The sequence below is a fragment of the Numenius arquata genome, chromosome 3, assembly GCF_964106895.1.
Source record: "Numenius arquata chromosome 3, bNumArq3.hap1.1, whole genome shotgun sequence".
In the NCBI taxonomy this organism is placed as follows: domain Eukaryota; kingdom Metazoa; phylum Chordata; class Aves; order Charadriiformes; family Scolopacidae; genus Numenius; species Numenius arquata.
In genome coordinates, this window is record NC_133578.1 from 75,268,498 (window position 1) to 75,288,179 (window position 19,682).

Consider the following 19,682-nt stretch of genomic DNA (forward strand, 5'->3'; position numbering starts at 1 on the left):
CAACGTCCAGGCTCCAGTGAACACACCAGATGAGTCCGTGAGCTGTTTGTGGATATTTAGGAAGCAGAAAAAGCTAAATTAAATGAATGCATTATTCACTGTGATTATTTCACTAGCTACCCTTTCATACATACAGGCACCAATATAAACCTGCCTCAGAAGTTCAATATATTAACAACCTCATGCCCCCAACAAGAACAAATTAGAATATAAATGTATCCACATCTCTGCCTGCTGCTTACAACTTTCTGCATAAATATACCCCAACAGCAGTTACAGTTGTGTGTTATAGTGGTCTTTTGGCCAGTTCTTTGTGATTCGGTGTCATTCATGTTTTTTCTGGTATAGTTTTCCATCAAATTCCTCAAATCGATCTACTTTCTTTTTGCTGCCTATCTCTGCCTCTCTCTGTCTCTCTGCTTATCTGTTCTTTGTGGCTGATAGATCTGGGGATAAGCTGTCTCTTTTTAAGGGTCGTGCACTTACTGCCTCTCAAGACCCACTTTATCTTTGGTTCAGCCATTGTCCTCACTGGATTTAGACCATCCTTCCTGGAAGATACGTATCTATTGACACAGAAGCTAATTTTCTCTGTGTCTGAAGGCTGAAAGTTTCTGTGGGATACCTTAGCCATTATTCTGGAAAGGAGTAATGGCTTATGTCACTGTAACTAATTAAAAGATCAATCAATAGCCACTTGAAAGTGGGCCACTAGGACCACTGATAATGCTGTGTTGGTGTTCATGGGGATGTCCTTTTTTTTTTTGCAGTGAGACTGAACACAAAGCCGTAAAAATTAAGAAATAATCTGTCAATTTTCCTAATCTCTCTCCCAGGCAGGGTAGGGCTGTAGGACCCCCAATGCCTGGTACCTGAAAACATCACCCCTTACCAGCTGCACTGCCATCACCCAAGAAAGACAGACCTGCTGTCCTTTGGCAGTGATGTTCATGCCTTGTCTGATATCAGGCACTGCATGTAGGTCTGTAGGACCTTTTGCAGACTCCTGCCCATTTTTTAAGCCAGATCTGCTGTGGATGTAATCTGTGCAAATCAGGGGGTGCACACAAACTAGTAAATTCTGGGAAGAAACAGTGCCGATGCCAAGCTAATGTGGCTTCTGGACTCCTGAGTAAGAGCTGGCTTGTCAGCTGGGTGGGTTCACACACATAAGCTTCTAAACATCAAGAGGACATGCCCTTTAGCAGATCCCTGCAGCCCCTTATGCCAGCAGCCCACAATGGCCAGGTTCTGTGGTTGATCCCATCCAGAAAAAGTGGGAGCAACTGATGTGAATGAGTCTCAGGGTTCATCCCAAAGATATTTTCAGCTCCAAAATGAGGTCTGAGAGAAGCGATGTCTCAAAAGTAGGCAGCCAGTCCAGCCCCCTTCAGGGCAGGTTGATGGTCTTACAAAACACTGAAGCTCAGGCTTCTAGGACATAAACCAGTCCCATTTGCATGTCTTTCATCACAGATTAAGCAACCAAAGAGTGGCCTATCTCCTGGTGTTGTCAGCTGCTACGTAGGTATCCCCACCAAGACCAGGAGAGAAAGGCACACAAGGGCCAGTGGAGAAAAATACATGACTTATCCCTTTGATTGCTTTAGGAAAGAAGACAACCAGACACAGTTCCCACAGCCCTACTTCTTGCCTTCTACTGTACAACCCTGCCACCTTTTTTGTTTTGGAGCAAAAAGGCCAGGAGGGAAAAGAGGAATTTCTCAAAAACAAACCAAAAGAAGGAGGTGGAGACTGGGAGAGCAGTACTGGTTCCTCTTCCATGGGTGCCAGAGAGAGACACCCTGAATCTGGCAAAACATTCACCAACACAGTTCCACCCTCTCCAGCGGCACCAACACGTCTCTGAATTGTACATTTTTCCCATTTCCCTCATCTGGAGTGGTACAGATGAGAGTTTTATTCCTGCCTGTCTTTCATTTCTCTTTTCAAACTGGGTATGGTTGGTTGGTTCCCTTTCTCCTTTCTTCCTTTCTTTCGTTCTTTCTTTCTTTTGGCTTCTCTTTCCCTTTCCTTTCTACGTTTGTGTTCATAAGCAAAGTGTTTTGTTTTGTTTCAGTCTTTTGGTTTTAATTGCAGTCAGATGGCAGTGCCCCTTTACGGCATGACGCTCAAATGTTCCAAGTGTGGAGTAGTTTCTTCTGCTGAAGTTTCGGCCACAGCCACCAGTAACGCCATGTTAGTTCCTCTAATTTCAACTTCTTTTCTTTCTTTCTTTCCACTTTCTTTTTTTTTTTTTTAATATTTTTTTATTTCCCTCTTCCATTTCCCTGCACTCACCAACCCTTGTTTGTTTTCTCTCCCCATGTCCCTGCCCACCTCCCCACATCCCTGACTCTCCCTGACCTCATTCTGTGGGCCATGAGAAGTGTAGGGCTCCCGCAACATCCCTGGAGCAAAAGCTGATGGGCTGGATCCTGAAAAGCACTTTCTGACATGCTTAGATTTAAGCATGTGAGCAGCCCATGGAAGACAAAGGGATTCTTCATTTGTTAGAACCTGGGTATATGTTTAATTTACTTCTCGGAGTTACAGACTTAAAGATGTGGTTCCCATTAATTTTAATGGTAGACGGGGGTCTCAAACTCCAGCTTTGTCAAACACTTTAGCATGTGCTTGAGTTTTTCACTCCAGAGGCTGCAAAGCTTAGAGTATGATTTCAGTGAGTTGGTGAATCACTTCTCAGTGTTTTTTTTCTCTTTTAAAAGGCTGGAGTTACATTTAGTATCTGGTAGGGCTGCAGTCTTGATTTGATAACTGTTGACTGCATCTTTTACGACCCCTAAAAACACTTGGAATTAGTTCTTAAAATCTGATGGTGTTTCATAGCTCTGAGTTACGAAAGCCAAATGCTGTTAAGTCTTTTCTTAGATGCTGCTGGAGTTAGTAAAAAAAAATATAATAAAATTACGAAAATGCCAGAGCTTTGTTCTGCTGGAGAAATTGTTGCTATTTATATAGTTGGCTTTTTTCCCAAAGGTTAAGGTAGGAGGGAGAGCGATGAGGGAAGGTTTGTCTTTCTTCCTTCCTCCCCTTTTTGAAATGTTATTATCTACACCATTTCCAAGTGATGCTGTATTTCAGTTTTGATGTCTAAAGTAATATATGTAAAATGTGTGAAAGAAAGAGTCTCAGATCTAGACATTTGCAATTTGAGAAATCCTACCTTTAAGTAATCTAAAAAAAAAAATAGTCAGCTGAGTGCCAAATCTCAAAATGGAGAAATAGAGAAGAAAATGAAAACTCAAGGTTTTCTCCTTTATTTTTTTTTTTTTTTTTTATGGAAACTGAGCCATTTATATAAAATCCAAAAGAGTTTAGGGAAAAAGTGTTCATTTCTGAAAAAACAGCCAATTTTTGTTAGGAAGAGAGAACACGCAATCACCTCTATTAAGAGCTAGCAGTTTCTGAAACATAAGAACTCAACAAAATCTCATTTATTTTTCACTGCTGAAGTCATTTACTTACCTTTTGCAACAGTGCCCAGCTGAGCTGGTGAGATGGCGTTGGTCCAGACACGCGTACCACAAGTCTGGAATTAGCAGGTCACTGCATTTTGGTTTCCTGCGACTGCAGAGGAATGCTAAACCAGCAGAAGCTTTGCTATTAATAAATTAGACTGTTAAACAGGAGAGGCTTTCAGTTCATATTAAACTCATTTAAAAAGTAAAACAATCTTAAATCCTTCTTCCATATTGTCTGACATTGGTCTGTCATAAATCACATCTTCTGATTCATCTTCAAATCAGAAAAAAAAAAAAGGATATGAAGTCCAGATCTCCTACTTATCCTGCTTTTCTAGTTTAAGTGGTTTGATAGAAATTGGAGGGCTCTTGTCATTTTTTTTTTTTCCCCAGCAGATAGAATACCTTAGATGATAAATTCCAGTGCTGGTTTTGTTGTTTGTCCTGAAGTGTCATAGAATCATTGAATCATAGAAGGTTAGAGTTGGAAGGGACCTTAAAGATCATCAAGTTCCATCCCCCCTGCCATGGGCAGGGACACCTCCACTAGAGCAGGTTGCTCAAAGCCCCATCCAGCCTGGCCTTAAACACCTCCAGGGATGGGGCATCCACAACTTCCCTGGGCAACCTGTTCCAGTGCTTCACTACCCTCACAGTAAAGAATTTCCTCCTAATATCTAGTCTAAATCTCCCCTCTTCCAATTTAAAACCATTACCCCTTGTCCTGTCACTACATCTCCTGACAAAGAGTCCCTCCTATGCTCTTGTCCTTGCAAAGGGACCACTGAGTAATACACAAATCAGTTCACTAAGCCCTCATCTACCCTTTTTGTCCACTTCATTCTGCAGCTGAACTGTTTCTGGTTTCCTGCCTCCAAATCTATCGTAAATGAGGTTGTCAATAAGGCAAAGCCCTGATTATGCTTCATGCCACTGCCACCATTCTGCTGGCCTTCATCCCAGACCTTGGACCAGCTTTGCCGTTCAGTTTTGAAGTCTCATAATGTAAAACAGATGCCATGAGGATTTCTGGCTCCTCTCTGACCTGGAATTAGCCAGAGCTGTTTGGTAGAGAACACATCAAAGATGTTCCTGCCTTGTTCCTGGTGGGGTTGCCCTCTCCAACTTACCTCCCACAGGTTTCAGAGTCTCGTTTCTGAGATAGCATGGTATGAAAGGATAGATCCTTTTGTCCATTTTTCTTGGCTTTCGGAAATCATAGGCGTTCGGAGCAACTCTTTTCGGTAATATCTGTGTTTAAGAGAGAAACAGTCAGAGAAGGGCATGTGTAACTAAGGGAAAACACGGTAAACCGCTGTTGGAAAAGCAGGTAGTAATTGTGAAAAAACATGCACTGGAAACTGTGCAAGTTCTTGACTTGGGAAATGCTACAAAGGCAAGCTTTGGATGTCTAGGGCCTGTTAAGGGTTAGCCAGACTTGACAAGTGTGGGTTAAAAACCCCCTTCCCTTTAGGTTGTTCTGGAGAAGATACTGGGCATATTTTGCCATTGGAAGATGTTTGTTCCCACATTTCCTTCCTTTTATTGCTGCCTGTAGGGTCGCCTCAGCCTGTGAAATACTGCTTTATAATTAATTTGTCTTTGCTACCTGTGAAAATTTTCTATCTGAGACAGGGAAAAAATATTTCAGGGGCAACCCGTTTCTTTGTACTTGCTGTGAATGAGGACTTCTAGTGCAGATACCAGGGACTGCTGATGGATGGATGGATGGATGGATGGATGGATGGATGGATGGATGGATGGAAGTGCATTACAAATATGGACTCTCAAGTTCTGACCAAAGGGAAGAGACTGGCTGAAGACTAAGGCCTTGGCATACTGTATTTTTCTTGCAGGCAACCCACTCAAGAGACAATGTCAGGGAGTCCTCATGACCCTTCTCATGCATCATCCCTCTTATGTCATCAGAAGCTCACATGTCAGCTCTCCCATCTAAGGAATTTGTTCTTTTTCTTGGCTCAAAGTCATTTTAGGAAGTCTTAGATGTTAAATTTTCTATATTGTAGTTCCACAACTAATGTGAATCAATACTTCCATGGTTGGTTTTATGAAGGAAGCTGTTCCTCAGGAGAGGGTTGTTCTCATAGTTCAAGGAATTTGAAATTGTATCCTTACCTGGGAATAATACTTGAGCCCAGCAGGCTCTTGCTTGGACTGTCAAAGAACAACTGCCCTTATTAGGGTTGAATAATCAAGCAGTCTGTCCATAGATACTTCGTTACCTGCTCATCTCATTTAGAGGCACTTGATTTCCTGTTCCCCTAGTTATATGGTTCAAATTGCAGCATCTGAGAGAAGAATCATCTTCTGGAGGAAACAGAAATAATATCTTATGTTCCTGTGTTGCCTGGGCATGGGAAAATGCGTGCACAGTGCACCCCCTTTCCTAGTTACAGATTTCCTATCTTGGTTATATGGGCATTGACTTAAAGGGATTTTAGGAGGAATACAAGTTAGAGGAGGGATAACACATGACATAATGAATAAAAGAAATCTTTGTACTGTGGTTTTCCTGTAGCAGAACCGCTGTGATTCAGGAATCATCAGAACAGCGGAGCATCATGTGCCACTCTGTGCAGCACATAAGAGAGTCATCCATTTTCTCACGTCTTGAGTCCACCTGCCATCTCCCTTTTCAGAGCTCCCCTCCAGGAGCTGCTTTCTGAATTGTAAAGTTATTTTTCCTTCTGCTGCTTCTTTAGCTTATGGTACTGGCTGCCCTGTCAGTGTTGAGTAATGAGAAGAATTGATCACTTACTTCTTTATAATGACCCTTTACATCTTTGTTGGCATGTTCTCTGTCTGCCTGCACTTGCCTTTTGTCAGGGTGTAGGCCTCTTAATCTTCATGTAGATCTATGTTTCCAAAAACATTTTTTTTTTCGCTCTTTTCATTGCTGTCCTCTAAGTGCCATCAGTTTATCCTGCTTCATTTGCAAAGGTGAAGACTCTCAAGGCTGCCACCCAGCTAAAGCACAAAACCACAGCTAGTTGTTGACGTTTTGACCAAAGGCCATCATCTGCTTGTGGCCAGAGCTGGGTCTGCTCTGTGCTCTCATAAGGTGAAGTCTTTGCCATGCTGGATAAAGCTGTGGACAATGTTATCATATGGCCACGTTGTCACACGCCATTGTCATTCTGTTTGGTTGCGCTATGGCATTGCCATGTCCCAAAGTAACGCCTTTCCTCTGCAATGCAGCAGTGGCGTGGTGTGGTGGGGAGGAACAACGTGACACTACAACTGTACTGCTGGGTGACATCGTCATGTCATGGTCATCACCATGCATCACCAGCATCATGCTTCCACGTGTCACGATCTTCCCTTGATGTTGCTGTCACTCATCATGAGTGCTGTCATGTACGGGACAAATAAGAGGATCTGCCAGCTAATTCCTTTGTCTCAAGCAATAAAAATCCTGGATTCATTGATCATAGACAACCCATAATGAAAAGTCATTAAATAATCACAGTGCCATTATATAATTGATCATCATCATTGCACTTCAGATCACGTGGCACCAAAATGTGAAGTTTCTGAGGTCCTATAAGTTATTCTGGAATCTTTTAAGGATGCACAGTACCTCCTAAAGAGGGGACAGATGGAAAGGTGGCAGAAGTGTGAGTTCTGCTATGAATTCAGCTCACAGCAAGTAGAAGTAAGGGCAATGTCACAGGAAACTCACTTATCTTCCCCTGAGTTTTCTTCTGAAATTTCAGTCTTGATATGATATTTTTTTAAAAGGAACTTTTTTTGAATTTAATCTTTCAAAAGCTAAGCAGAGCTCCGAAAGTGAAATTAAAGTCAGTTACATTCCTATGACCTGTTGCCACCTGCTGCCTGAGAATAAAGATTATGCATTAAGTGTCAGGCAACATTTCCGTAACATTTGTAAGGGGTGAATATTGTTGAAAAGGCATCTGCAAGGTGAATCAAAAAGAGAGCCAAAAGGCCATACTCTTAGCTGGTGTAAGTCAGCACAGCTCAGTTGGGAAAATCCTGATTTACTCCAGCTGAGTATGTGGCGTTAATACCGTTTTCATCATCTGAGTTGGAAGGGTAGATGATATTTACATCATCTGGTTGGAAGGGCAGAGATTTAAGTGGTGATTTAAAGTTGCTTATGTTGGTAGCAATAGTGAAGTCCATCGGGATGTCTCGACTCCTAAGAAAGTCGAATAGTTTGCCCACATGGAGACACATGGAACAAGGGGCTGGGAAGGACGCACTGAGTCCAGTGTGAAGACAGCAGGAGCTCTGAAGGGAGCCCACTGTAGGTATGGAACATTGCATCTGTGCTCTGGATAGCGAAGGGACTCAAGCAGTGCCTTGTTAAAGCAGGGTGCCTGCATATTTTTTTAAAAGTAGGTTTTGAAGCCAGTGGATTGAAATCTAACCACTTGCCAAAGAGAAACATAATTTACCTCCACAGCAGCATCCCTTGCAACCCCAAATCCACATCTAAATCTTGGATCCAGATCCAAATCATTGTCTCTCCGATGATGCAGTTCTTTTCAAGAACAGAAAGCCCCTCCAAATTTCGAAAGGCCTGTACTTATGGGTCAGATCCGTTCTCAGATGTAGTTGCCAGGTTTCTTGTTTGCACATTGGTCGTAATAACGTACACATATGTGTGTATTTTAAAAGTATACTGGGAGACCAGTTAATTCCAGGAAGCAGAGAAGTCTGGGACAGACGTTTTGTAGCAGCCTCTATTGACTTTGCTGGTTTCCAGCAATCACAATTGCAAGTTGCCACTGGACTGGCTTCATCTACCAAGCCATGCATCAGGCAGGCTGTGTTTGCCGATACTTGCATGGAAGGCACATCTAGAGTGGCTTGTCATGGAGCAAGCCTTATCTTTCCCTTTGGCTTTTCTGCCTCTGATTTCTTTTCACTGCACTTACTGCTCAGCCAGGTTTATTAATGCACCACTGCAAATGATAGTAAAGAGAGATTTCAGTGTGATGAGGCAGGTTTCAGAGGGGTGAGGGAGAAGTGGAATAAAAACTTTCTGTTTAGGAGTTGTTTGGTTGAGGGCTGTCTGGCTTTGAATAATACTTTGAAATTACACTACGTGATAGACATTAAATAACATACAGTTTGTCAGCCTGTATAAAAAGACAAGGTATCAGATTATGTCATGGCCCTTACCTTACATGGAAGTCTCATAATGCTTGTTTTAATTGAAAAAAAAAAAGTGTGTTCCATTTAGCTGCTCCCTTAGGTAAATTGCATTGCTTAATAATACCACGAAGGAACACATCTGAGTTTGGACAGGTTGTGGAAATATTTGTAATCCGGGTATCATTGTGATTATAAAAATAACCCGTCACTTGAGTATGTGGTCATTACAGCAGAACTGATGTAACAATCCTTGAAAAACTCTTAACTGAAGCCAGGGCGTTACAGCCTGATGTCCATCCCTGTGTCTAAGCTCCAGCTTTGGTCAGGTAAAACTCTCACTGAGGTCTGTGAGAGCAGTACCTGGATAACCAGCAAGTAAACATTATTAAAAACTTGATCATATAACAGAAAATGGTAAGCAAGTCCCATGTAAGTACTGTAAAATGTGTGTCATGATATCTGTCCTGTAATTTATTGTGTTGCCTGTATTTGTTTTTTAGTATATAGGCTGAGGTTTTCTGCACAGAAAAATCTTGAAGCTCAACTTGTTATTCAGCCTGTGCATAGATCTACTCTTATCTGTTAGATAAAAGCCCACAGAGAAATTCTCCTAGTGCTTTTGCTGCACCAGTGCTGCCAAGTATTTAGGATGACTGACAGCTTAAAATCTTCCCAGTAAACTGTTAAAATTGCTTAGGAGCATTTTTGGTCAGAGAGCTGAATGACTAAATAGTCCATGGAAACAGAGCTGCTTTCCCACTTCCAGAGCCATCATTCATAGATAAAGTGGAAGTTCGTGGGGCAGTACTTGCATTACAGAAAACTGTTTTTTCTGGTTTTCTGTCTTGTGAATTAAGAAGGGGCTTGAATTTTAAGTTATTTTAACCCAGAATGTCCAGCCAGGAATGAACTAATTTACAATAATTACTAAATATAGGAACAACTGTATTTTTTTTCAACACATTCAGCTGGGGAGATCACACAAGAAAGCAGAAAATTTTCTGTTCACAGAAAAATTGGGTGAGGTATTGGTTCTGCTGATGTTAATTGACATAGTGTCATAGGGACCACCAGCTGTAGAGTAAGGGAACAACAGTAAAATAACAGTCTCCACATCAGCTCTATGCTTGTCCGTTTTAGTCACTTGAAACCGTGACACGTCCCCACTGTTGGTGTCTTCCATGTGCTGTGGAAGTCCGAGTGTCTGTGACCCAAGTATCGACAGCCATCGTGACAAACCAGTCTCTGCTGCAGCTGTTCCCCTTCCCTTTGGCAACCTACAGTGATTGTATTTTGTCTCCCCTCCTTGGGAAGTGCCATCGTTGTGGAGTAGTGACACAGAGGGGGAAGGGTGTGAAAGGGGGAGTGAGGTATCTGCATCCTTCCTCCCCACCTCAAGTTTTATGCATGACTGCACCATCAAAAAGTAGTCCCTCCCGTAGAAACGTGTGTCACCTGTTTTGGTAGCGTGAGTGTGCAAAGCACCTTCCTGCTTCCCAGTGACGGGGACTCAGAAGACATCTAGCACAAGTGTACGTTTGCTGAAGAAGTCTTCTGAAGCCCCATGGGATCAGGAGGCTGAATTAGCATCCCACATGGAAGCGGGAGAGGCTGAAGTGGAGCTGAATTCTCTTTTCCTCTCCCTTAACAGGGCATCCCTTTGGAGCTCCTGCGTGGTCCTACCTCTCCTGGCTCTAACCTGGATGTCCGCAGTTCTGGCAATCACAGATCGGCGGTCAGCACTCTTCCAGATCCTTTTCGCTGTCTTTGACTCATTGGAGGGCTTTGTCATTGTGATGGTCCATTGCATCCTAAGGCGGGAGGTGAGATGAATGAGTTGTTCTCTTTTATGTAACCAACATACTTCCCATAGAAAACATCTGACAAATGTCCAGTCAACCCGGTAGCTTCTCTAATCCTATGAACTTTCAAATTCATGTAGACAATGACCACAAAAATGACCATGACTATATCAGTCAGAAGGAAAGAGGGACGAGTCAATGGTTGTCATGCTGAGTGGATTTTGGGGGACAGTCTTAGACTAGCATGCTTTCTAACTAACCTGTCAGGTTTTGCTTGTTTAATGCCAAATTTAGTATTTCCGGGATGTTTACACCCTACCTCCAAAAATGGAATATTAAGGAAAACAATATGTTTCTTTGATTTCGAGAGGGGAAACTTGCACCGAGGTTTACAGAATAATTGTATGTTAGCATTGGCACCTAGATATTCGAGATAGAATGTAAAGCTAGCAATAATCAAGCAAGGAAATTGAGTAAATTCTCTCCAGCCTCCCTGTGGAGATTTAAAATGGTAAATTATATCAGGGAAGAAAAGGATGAATCTTTTATGTTTCTTTTATTCTTTTCATCCTACTGAGTGGATAGACTATTAATAACAGAGACAGGAAGGAGGTTTTTTTCAATATTCATTTTATCTTCTTACAGCTCCTTTAAATTAAGTAAAACAGATTAATTTCTTATGTCAGGCCAATGAAATCAATGGAATTACAGCACCGGCTTGGCTCAGCCTCGCTCAACTAATTGCATTATGAATATGGGCCTGCATTTAAATCCCATTGCAGTCACTGGCATTTTTTTCCATTGATTTCAGTGAGTTTGGGCTCAGATATATATTACAGCCGATATAGAATCATAATCAGATATTGTAGACCCTAATATAATGATTTATGCAATAGCATCCATCATAAACGTATTGCAAGCTGCAAAATAGGAGATATTTTTATTCTTGGCTATATAAATCAAGCAACTAGAAGCAATCAACATGGTGACCCAGGATACATGGAAAACTTTTGAGTTGCTCTGTTACTATGTGATGTATCGTAGATTGGTTCGGGTTGGAAGGGACCTTAAAGATCATCTAATTCCAGCCCTCCCACCATGACCAGGGACTCCTCCCACTAGACCAGGTTGCTCAAAGCACCATCCAACCTGACTTTGAACACTTCCAGGGATGGGGCATCCATAGCTTCTCTGGGCAACCTGTTCCAGTGTCTCACCACCCTCACAGGAAAGAATTTTGTCCTGTTATCTAATCTAAATCTCCCCTCTTTCAGTTTAAAACCATTCCCCCTCATTCTATTGCTCCACTCCCTGATAGAGTCCTTCCCCATTTCTCCTGTAGCCCCCTTTAGGGACTGGAAGGGGCTCTAAGTTCTCCATGGGGCCTTCTCTTCTCCAGGCTGAACAACCCCAACTGTCTCAGCCTGTCTTCATAGGAGAGGTGCTCCTATAAACCTCATAGGAGAGGCTTATATGTAACATATAAACCATTTTTAATGAATACCTGAATGCTACTAAAGTAGAATCCATGTTCGTTTGAGCTACCAGGGCCTTTTTGGTTGGTTGGTTGGTTGGTTTTTGTTTTGGTCCTCAGCAGAATTTAATACGGTTTGTTATTTCTGTCTGACTCCAACTTCTGCAAATCCATTTGTTCCTGCAGGTCCAGGATGCTGTGAAGTGCCGAGTAGTGGATCGTCAGGAGGAGGGCAATGGAGACTCTGGGGGGTCATTTCAGAATGGACACGCTCAGCTAATGGTAGGGAAAATTACCACCTAGTCTATCATTAAGGGACCTGTGGACATTTTTAACCCATAACTGATAAACAAAAGGCTCTGTCTATCACAGCTTTTGCAATAATTATTCTTTTTTTTCCTTTAAACCTGTGCTTGAACAAACAGCACTCAGCATAATCTCTTTCACACAGTTTATTTTCTTTGTAATATTAAGATGCTCAAACTTATGCACCAGGTTTTGCAGACATCTTGGTGACATCCTTTCTGTCCCAGAAAATATAAAGCCAAAATGTACCTCCCAGGTCTTCCAGACCTTTTCATCACCATTACGCTGCCTTGTCCTAGCTACAGCTAGGAGGCAGTAGTTTAATACTGTTTTAATCACAGTGTGTTGGGTCATTATTATAAAGATGCTGTCTCAAAGGGGTTTCTTTCTTCCAAAAGTGCATTTGTTTACCTTGCCTCACTGGGAATACAGTTTAAGCACTGTAAACCCTGCTCCTGTTGTGTAAGTCCTTCCCAAACAGTCTAGATAAGGCCATAGAAGAATAAGCTATGGGGAATCGTCTTGCATCCGTTTCGGTGTTAAGATTTAGGTGATAAAAGAGAAGTTTGATTTCTGAGCCTGAGGTAAGGACATCGGGACAACGGCAAGATTTGAACAAGTTCCAAAAATGTCTAGTTAATATTAGGATAATATCATAACCCAGTGGTGTGTTTTTCCAGTCACTCCTGTGCTAAGCTAAGTAGCTTGTGCTTGGGTACAAGATCTCATTTCAATCTTTAAATTAAAGCATTGAGGGATATACAACAAGGATATACGACAAGCCATTAATCTTTAAATCAAGGCATCAAGAGATATACAATTCTACCACATCTCATAGGTGTTTGTTAAAAAAAGGTGCCTCATTTCTAATTTAAATGCATAATCTTCTCATTTTCAGACCTAGGTTCTTGCTATGCCTATTTATGTGTAATTAGAAAGCCCCTTGCATGCCTAGTACTTTTGCTCCTTCAATAATAGACAACATAATCATATCCAGCCTCAATCTTCCTTTCCAGAAGTTAACACACAGAGCTTTTTTATTTTCCCTCTGTAAGACATTTCCCTTCAAATTATTTATACAACCCTTTCCCACATGTCCTCCAGATTCTCACCATCCTTTTAAAATGGGGCTCCTCCATTTGTTATTCTATTGTCACCATCCCGAGCGCTATATTCTGAAGTTTCAGATTTTCCTCTCTGTGTAACTCCCTACTTTCATTCATTATCAACCACCTTGCAAAATTTTGTGTCAGCCACAAGTTTTTCAGCGGTGAGATTACATTTACTTCTGCCCCGCTGATGGATGCGTTGAGAAGCAGAGAGCTTACAATCAGTTTCTTCACATTCAAGCACAAAAAGCTCCGGAATCCAGACGTGAATGATGACTCCTCACTGATATTTTTAGAGGGGTACAATGTTATTTTATATTGACGGAGCTGTGCTATAACTAAAGAAATCAAAAGCTTTGCAGGATGGCATTTTTGCCGTTACCTTTTCCAGTAGTCTCCAAATCTGCCCGACGAGTGAAAAGAAGCTTAGCTGAGTAGAACTGTTTTCCACAAAATCTTGTTGACTGGTATTAAATATAAACCTATCTTTTATCTATTTATCATTGGTAGAACTAGTTCAGGCTGTTCAGTTTTATTTTTCTGGAACTCCAGTCACAAAAATAAGATTATATTTTTCTGTGTCATCCTACTTGCCCACTTAAACCTTAGCTCAGTCTTATTTCTCTTCTATTCTTTTCAGATTTATTTGATATCCCAAATAGTTTACTAAGAAATTAGCATCAAGACGGTTGAGATAATTCCTCAACCAGCTCTTCAAAAACTCTTGCATCTTTCCTGCTAATATTAAAGTGTTTATCCCAGGACTTGAGGATTTTTTTCGCCACTGTTCTTAGTACTAAACTGGAATGCATTTAATCACATTAATACAATTATATTGTGTCTTCTTTCTGAAATGATACTAGGAATAGTCTGTGAACTCTTCTACCTTTTGCAAGTCTGTGGCCTTTCCATTACTCCATGACAACTCATGGCCCACTGTGACTCAGTGTATCCAGTTCTTTGAAATGTTATCTGCTAAAAGCTTTAGAAAAAAGATTAACTCCTACTGGCAGGAGAAAGGAGTTTCATTTGGCTGTACAGACCGCTTGAAAAAAAGTTTTTCAGCCTTTGTGCCTGCAGGGACCATTGATTTTATACGCTGAGAGTTTCAGAAGCAGAGACTTGTTTCCACTTCATGTGACTTGGTGATAGATCGCAAGAAAATCCAGTGGGTATGGAGCGCTCTCAGCAGCATCCCCAGATCTTTTAATGAGTGGAAGCGAATCCACCATGTGTGGGGAGATATATCCAAGGCAAATCAGCCAGGAATCTGTCCCCTAATTTTTAGGGATGTGCATAAATATGTTCCAGGGAGATATTTTAATTATATTTCTTCCCTACCACTACCTCCTTTTGACCACGTCCTCTGTGTTCTCTGTCTTTCAGACCGATTTTGAGAAGGACGTGGATATGGCTTGTAGATCAGGTGAGCACATCACAGGTGAGAATCAACAAGTGACCTGGTTTGGGGATTGAACTAGGCCATTTTTTTTTCCTTTCTGTTTTATTTGTGTGTCTTAGTGGCTTGCATGTACTTGCGTGGGCTGCCTTTGCTCTCAACCCTGACCAAAAGAAAGCAACTCCCCTAATTCTCCCTTATGCTTTGCTTATCCTGTTTTGCCGCAACTCTCTTGGCCTTTTAGCCAAGATTAAGCCGTGCCTCTGAGATATTATTTCTTACCTATGGCCCATGGGGCATTGAAGAGTATCAAGGAAGAAGAGATTGAATCCATCTCTTCCTACTGTGATCCTTCTTTGCTTTAGCAACCCCTGCCCAAGGGGGTCACACCAACCCCAAACAGCTCTGGGCTCAGGAGAGGTGTCTTTGAGAAGGTCTGGAGTCTGGAGAGCCTTCCCACCGCTCCACCTCTGGTGCAGCTGTAAGCTACCTGTCTGTATGGAGGTGGGTCAGGTCTCTCCTTTGCCTGCACCTTTCTGCTGTGTGTTCAATCACACAAATTATGATCCTGAAGATCTGCATGAGTTGATGGTCCCTTTCCCCAATAACTCCCTTTTCTCTCATTGTCCTGGGGGTGTCTGTGCTGTCTGGATTCTTCTTTGCTACCTGTTCGTCTCTGAGTTTTGTCCTCTCCTGGTCCTGGCATGCCTGACCATTTGGCTGGGGGATGTTTTCTTACCCTTTGTAGATATTCAGGCTTTCATTTACCCTCCCAGACTTCTCCCCTCTCCCAAGCAAGAAAAATACCAGCTTGCTTGGCACTTGCATAGAATTCACATCTTCCAAACCAGGATCTCCCCTAGCCAAGGACAGTACATACTGTGTGTTCAGTTGCCATCATGGGAAAGCTTCTGTTTCTCTTTTTATTACCCTCCCTTCCTTCCTTCCTTCCTTCCTTCCTTCCTTCCTTCCTTCCTTCCTTCCTTCCTTCCTTCCTTCTTTTCTTTCTCTTTCTTTCTTTCTTTCTTTCTTTCTTTCTTTCTTTCTTTCTTTTCTTTCTTTCTTTCTTTCTTTCTTTCTTTCTTTCTTTCTTTCTTTCTTTCTTTCTTTCTTTTTCTTTCCCTCTTTCTTTCCCTCTTTCTTTCTTTCCCTCATTCTTTCTTTCTTTCTCTTTTTCTCTCCTCTCTCTCTTTCTATACACATCTACCTACCTGTCCCTTTCATTTGTCTTTTTCTTTATCTAGTCTATAATTTATTTATCTGCTTCTTATGTAGTTATCTATAATTCATCTTTTTTTCTCTATCTTGCAATCACTTATTTATCTCTGTCCTCAACTGTCTGTCGTGCTGTACCTGTTATTTATGTATTTATACCTCTGTCAACATTTATCTCTGTCACTGTGTTTCTGTGCATTGTCTATCACTGGCACTACCATTTATCTATCTAATATCTATCTATATCTTATTTATCTTTCCTGCCCTTCTCTCTGCCTCACTCCCTCTCCCTATGCTTATCACAGTCACAGTATATTTATCTCACTTATCCCTGTGATATCTTATTTCATGGTCTCTTTCTGTCCATTTGTCTCTTTTCAGGGTCTGTCCATATTTTCCTTTCTGTGTCTCTGTCTCACACTCTCTAATCTAATTTCTAGCTGTCTCACTCTTCTCATTTGTCTTCCTCCTTCCTTTTTGACACCGAAGACCTCAGTACCACAAAATCACGTGTGAAAAAGGTGCCTGTGAGCCCAGGTCTGACTTGAACACATGCTCAACAAAGGTTTATCTAGGCTGGGTGTTGACACACACAAGCAGTTACAGAGCCAGCACCCCATCTTGTGCTGGAAACCAAGGCAGACCCTGAACTCCTGCAATAAAGGAGCCTTTCTGATCTGCTACCAAGTTTCTTCCTCCCAAATTGAGCTTCCCAGAGGAAAGGAAGGAGGTGATCATTTTCACATGACTTCAGGGCAGAAGCCCCTGGATAAGCAGCTTGCTAACATCCTAGGCTTCCCTTCCTTTGCCAGCATACAGCTATATTTGTTGATGTCTGCCTGAAGAGATAGTCCTTCTCTGATAAAGTGCTGTTAGTCTGCACCAAGCTAAGTACTTAATAATAGTCCCCATTTCAGAGATCTTTCTATATAGTGCATCATCCTATACATCCTGCTTATTGAATAATAAAAAATAGAATTCTGCCCATTGGATTCTGGCCATTGTTTCTCCTGGAGGCACCGGGTCTCATGTTGACAGAATGTAGATATGGCTGACACTGCTCATGACCTCCTCATTTAGATTCACTGGTCCGTGGCCCAGTGTTGAAAGCTCACTCTGCTCCACGCTTGGAGATTGCCAAGTGCCGATCTCTCCAAACCTACTTTCTGCAGCTGATGTGAGCGTGGAGAAGAGCCTGAATCAATAAACCTCACTGACACCCCCAAGTGGAGGGTTTGACTCAGTAACATCTTCCTGCACTGTATGCATTGAATATGCTGTAATGCTCTGATTTATTCTAGCACGTCCTGTAGCAATGTCAAGATGACTGCGGCTGCCATAGTTACACTCAGTGTGTTTAGATTTAACAGCTCTTTAAAAGTTCTTTTATTCTACTTGGTGTCCTTGTCATCCTGCCTTACCTGCTCTGTAGTCTTTGAGGAGAGCTTTGCTCTTCCAGCACCCATCAGTCCCGGTAGCAGTTGGTAGAAAAATTAGTGTGTCCTCAGTCCCATGGGATGTCTATGTCATGTTCTGCCTCTGTCCCAGATGGAGCAGCTGAATAGTATCAGGTTGCCCCAAAGATCCTTGTCTCTAGTCCATTGAGAAAAAATAGATAAAAGGACCTTTGGGTTTATTTTCCTTCTGAGATGGTTGAACGGGGAACATGCGTTTATTTCTCCTTTCCTGTGCTGAAATACCAGGTAAGTAGCCTTCAATCCCACACCACTTTGCCCCTGCCCCACACAGTTTGTGATTTCCATCCCCTGGAGACATCAAGGCTGATGTCATTATCTTCCAAAGGTGTTTGCTGCTGCCTGAAATCAACTGAGCGATAGATTCTTTGCCCAGAAAAAGAGTAGATGTCTTGTTGTGGACAGTGTTGTGTGGGAATGAGTGTCTGTGTGTCCTTTATATACCTCCTAATTGCATGTTCACCTTGTCCTCAGTTTAAGGTTTTCTTCTCCTATTAAGGAATATTCATGGCACTCTTTTCTTTCCTCAAGGGGAATTGGAAAACACTAAATAATTAACTCTCACAAAGACTTGCCATGATCACAAGAACATAAGCTTTTTGGAGAGCAGTTAGAAAGTTTTTGAAAAATGCGGTGTATTTTAAAATACCAAATTACTGACACTGAAACTGTTCAAGGGAAAAGAGTAACCTGAAGCAGTTCAGTGACTTTTTAAAAAAGAATTTGTATTTGAATCATTGATAACACTGCATTTCAGCTATTTCCTGAATCAAAGTAATTTTTGACACGAAAGCAACCTTTTATTTTAAAGAATTCTACTCCATAGGCTAGTAACATATGTATTTCATATATATACATATACTACATATACTAAATATATATACAAGATATTGTTATCAATATGACAATGTGTTGGCTTAGTTGGGAGTTTTTGCCAAGATTGTGTTGGAAAATTCCCATCACAGAGAACTCTCTCAAAAATGAGAATTTTTTTTTCCTCCCTAGCTTTGCCTCCAGCATCCTGGATTTAAAAAAAAACACAACAAAACCCACAACCAAAAACAAACAAACAAACAAAAAACCACCAAAAAAGCAAACAACCAAAAACCAGTATAAAACATTGTTCTGCCACAATAGCTTCTTTCTGAGAGGTCCAAGGGAACATGCTGGCATGGTGTGACTGTGCTAGGTGTAATGATGTTTTAACAAAAACCCAGGTGAGGTGCTAAGGATACTTATCTGTCTCCCTAGTGCTGAATAAAGACATCACCACCTGCAGGACCTCAACCATCACAGGAACACTGAAGCGTCCATCACTGCCAGATGAAGAGAAATTGAAACTCAATCACCAGAAGGGGTCATCAAACTTTAACAGTCTTCCAGCCAACGTCTCCAAGATGCATCTTCAGGGCTCACCACACTACCTGGGGGCCATCAACCTGAATGAGTTCAGCAATCACAGTCTCACTCTGAAGAAGGACAAGAACCAACCACCTAAGTCCATCTACATCTGTGATGGAGACATCTTCAAGAAGTTGGACTCCGAACTCTCCCGGGCACAAGAGCAAACACTGGACACCAGCTACGTCATTCTGCCTACCAACACGTCTACCTTAAGGGCCAAACCACCCAAAGACGAGAGCAAATACAGCATCAATATTGACCAGATGCCCCAGACACGGCTCATCCACCTCAGTATGGCTACTGATCCAGGCTTTGTTGTCAAGAGTCCTCCACGGGAGCCTGTGACCATGACATGCAGTGAAGTGCAAGGTTCCCCCATGATACAACAGCAGCAGCAGCTGGCTCCACAAAATATCTCCAATGAGTCACAGATTCCCAACAGCCTGTGTGACACAGGTGACTCAGGGAACTCGGGTGTGGTGTCCAAGAGTGAGACTGTCTCCACCCTCTCCATGAGCTCCTTAGAGGTGAGCATGTGAATGACTGTCTTCTCAGCCCAGAATGATGCCCTGCCCTCAACACTGGCCACACCAGGTGTTTCAAGAGAACCACCTTAGGCCAAATGCAGCCTCCCACACAATGCCAGTATTATATTATCATGAGGGATCACTGGCATGTGATACCACTTTGTAATGTAATATTTAAAATCTCTCACGACTTCTACAGACATATTCCATCGTTAGATCAACTGTTTTTAGCCCTACAGGCAATGCAAAGTCCAATAAAAATGTTAGTTTTTCAAAGACTGTTCACTTTAGTGTGAGGCACGTGGCTTGTATTACCTTTTCTCCTTCTATTCTCTGCCTCT

At 41.9% G+C, this 19,682-nt stretch overlaps 1 protein-coding gene across 1 annotated transcript in view; it reads left to right on the forward strand.

Moving 5' to 3' along the window:
• ADGRB1 (adhesion G protein-coupled receptor B1) overlaps positions 1–19,682 on the forward strand; it is a 203,992-nt gene that overhangs the window by 169,376 nt on the left and 14,934 nt on the right. Inside the window, exons 25-29 of the mRNA XM_074146079.1 lie at positions 2,101–2,199; positions 10,282–10,453; positions 12,093–12,188; positions 14,708–14,762; positions 18,662–19,341. Coding sequence (XP_074002180.1) covers positions 2,101–2,199; positions 10,282–10,453; positions 12,093–12,188; positions 14,708–14,762; positions 18,662–19,341 — 1,102 coding nt within the window. The remainder of the gene's footprint in view (positions 1–2,100; positions 2,200–10,281; positions 10,454–12,092; positions 12,189–14,707; positions 14,763–18,661; positions 19,342–19,682) is intronic.